The sequence below is a fragment of the Scylla paramamosain genome, unplaced genomic scaffold, assembly GCF_035594125.1.
Source record: "Scylla paramamosain isolate STU-SP2022 unplaced genomic scaffold, ASM3559412v1 Contig1, whole genome shotgun sequence".
Classification (NCBI taxonomy): Eukaryota; Metazoa; Arthropoda; class Malacostraca; order Decapoda; family Portunidae; genus Scylla; species Scylla paramamosain.
The window spans coordinates 4,502,501-4,505,000 of NW_026973666.1; the positions used below are offsets into that span (position 1 = coordinate 4,502,501).

Genomic DNA, 2,500 nt, shown 5'->3' on the forward strand with positions numbered 1-2,500 from the left:
AAGTGGAAGGAATATCACGGGCGGCGGGTATGGGCGTGAGAAAGGGCGTGGCTGAGCGTGGGCGTGGGAACCAGAGCAGGCGTGGCGGAGGGTCAGGCTTTAGGTCGAGGATAAATGGGGTTGAGAGAGGTGAAGACGGGCCGCTTATCTTTCTTGTTCCCCCCTGGCGCGCGTGTGTGTGTGTGCGTGTGTGCGTGTGTAGGGTGGGTGGGTGTAGGTGTGTAGGTGTAGGATGGATGGGTGTAGGTGTGCAGGTGTAGAGTGAGTGAGTAGGTGAGTGAGAGAGGAATATAATATTCAATACCTCTCTCCTCGACCGATCAGTGAGGTTAAACAACAGGGCGTATGGTTTGTTCCTGGATGGGTGACCTGTGTTGATGAGTGTGAGGGTACTGGCGTGTGTGTGTATGTGCGTGTGTGTGCGTGTGTGTGTGTGTCTGTAGTGACGCGTGTCCTGCCCACAGCGGAGAGTTCCACCTCGGGTACACGCGTGAGTCGCTGTCCGGGGTGTCGTGGTACCAGCTGGTGCACCCAGACCATCTGCAGGAGGCGCAGGCCAAGCACCGCCTCAGTGAGTATTGGTCGCCGTGTGTGTGTGTGTGTGTGTGTGTGTGTGTGTGTGTGTGTGTGTGTGTGTGTGTGTGTGTGAATAAGTGCAGTGCCCGCCGCTGCCTCGCCTGTGTGTTGTGCCTCCCTGTGCTGTGTCCTGCCCCGCTTGTCCTGTGCTGTCCTGCCCCGCCCCACACATGTAGTCTGCTCTCCTCCCACACACCTGTGCAGCCCCGTGCCACACACCTGCCCCGCCTCGCACCTCGCTGTCTGCGCCGCGGCACCCTTACTGGGGCACGCCGGGCTGTTGTGTCCCTGCTAATGTGTTTGTTGTGTGTTCCAGTCACCACCAGCGAGCAGGACCGCGCGTGCATCCTGCTGGTTCGCCTGCAGGCCGCGGGCGGCACGTGGCGCTGGGTGCACTGCGTCCTGCAGGTGAAGGACGGCGCCGACTCCACCCACACGCAAGCCGCAGCAGGCGGCGGCGGCGGCGGCGTGGCCGGCGGGGGCGGCGGCGGCGGGAGCGGCCAGACGCAGCAGACACAGACCCAGCAGACGCAGCAGGCGCAGCAGACGCAGCAGACGCAGCAGCAGCAGCAGCAGCAGCCGGTGATCGTGGCCACCAACCAGGTGGTGGGGGAGCGCGAGGCCGCGGTGCTGCGCGCCAACTCGTGGCTCTACCACTACTACACCGTGCACTCCAAGCTGCAGTACGGCCTCGCCTACGACGCCGCAGCCGCCGCCGCCGCCGCCGCCGCCGCCCACCGCGTGCACGCCTACTACCCGCCCGTCGTCACCTACCAGGTGGGTGGGGTGCCTGGCGCGGGGGGCGGGGGGAGGGATGGGCGTGACCTAGAGGGGGCGGCGCCCCGCACCACCTTGAGCTTTGCCAGTACTAACACAGCGCCTCCCGCAGGGCGACGCCGCCGCGCCCTACGTGGCCAACGCCTCCCTGCCGCGGCCCTCCTACCCGCAGCCCTACGCCGCCACGCCCGCCGCAGCGCCACACCCGCTGTCCTCCGCGTACGCCGCGGCGCAGCTGCAGCACTACCACCACCACCACCACCACCACCACCACTACTCGCCGCGCCAGCAGCAGCAGCAGCAGCAGCAGCACCAGCAGCAGCACCACCAGCACCACCACCACCACCACCCACAGACGCAGGCGCCGGGCGGCCTGGACTACCCGCGGGACGGAGCCCCCGCCTGGGGCTGCCCCGACGCGCCCGCACACACGCACGCCCACGCCGCCGCCCTCGCGCCCGCGCCCGCGCACCGCCCGGGCAAAAAGGGCGCCTCGCCCCTCGCCTCGCCGCGCCGTTCGCCGCCTACGCCCGTGGCGGCGGCAGTGGCCGAGGGCAGTGGCGGCAGTGGCAGCGGCGGCGTGGCGGTGGCGGCGCCCGTGGCGGTGCGGGCAGCGTCCCGCGGGACGCACAAGGGCGCGGCGTCCCCGGAGCCGCGAGCCGAGGCGCCCTGGAAGGCGTCGCCCACGCAGGAGGTGCCAGAGTACCCGGAGTTCTCTTACGTCACGCCGCCCTACCCCGCCGCCGCCACACCCACGCCCGCGCACACGCCCACGCCCACCAAGCTGCACGCCTTCACCTTCGACGCCGCGCACGACCACCACGTGCCCGCGGGCCCGCACGACGCCTGGTACTCCCACACCTTCGTCAGGTAGCCTGCCCGCCGCCACCACCGCTACCACACCACACCACATCACACCACGACATACCACGACCCACCACACCACGACACCACACCACGCCACACCACACCACGACACACCACACCACGCCACACCACACCCCAATACACAAAAACTGTCACACGTCTGCTTGTGTGTGTGTGTGTGTGTGTGTGTGTGTGTGTGTGTGTGTGTGTGTGTGTGTGTGTGTCTGCATTATTAGTGTTACTGAAGCTAATGTTTTTCTGTACATAGATGAAACCATTG

At 67.2% G+C, this 2,500-nt stretch overlaps 1 protein-coding gene across 1 annotated transcript in view; it reads left to right on the plus strand.

The window, feature by feature from the left end:
• Positions 1–2,349, plus strand: part of LOC135095733 (single-minded homolog 2-like) — a 20,074-nt gene extending 17,725 nt beyond the window's left edge. Inside the window, exons 7-9 of the mRNA XM_063996780.1 lie at positions 465–571; positions 893–1,353; positions 1,466–2,349. Coding sequence (XP_063852850.1) covers positions 465–571; positions 893–1,353; positions 1,466–2,227 — 1,330 coding nt within the window. The 3' untranslated portion in view covers positions 2,228–2,349. The remainder of the gene's footprint in view (positions 1–464; positions 572–892; positions 1,354–1,465) is intronic.
• The last annotated feature ends 151 nt before the right edge of the window (positions 2,350–2,500 follow it).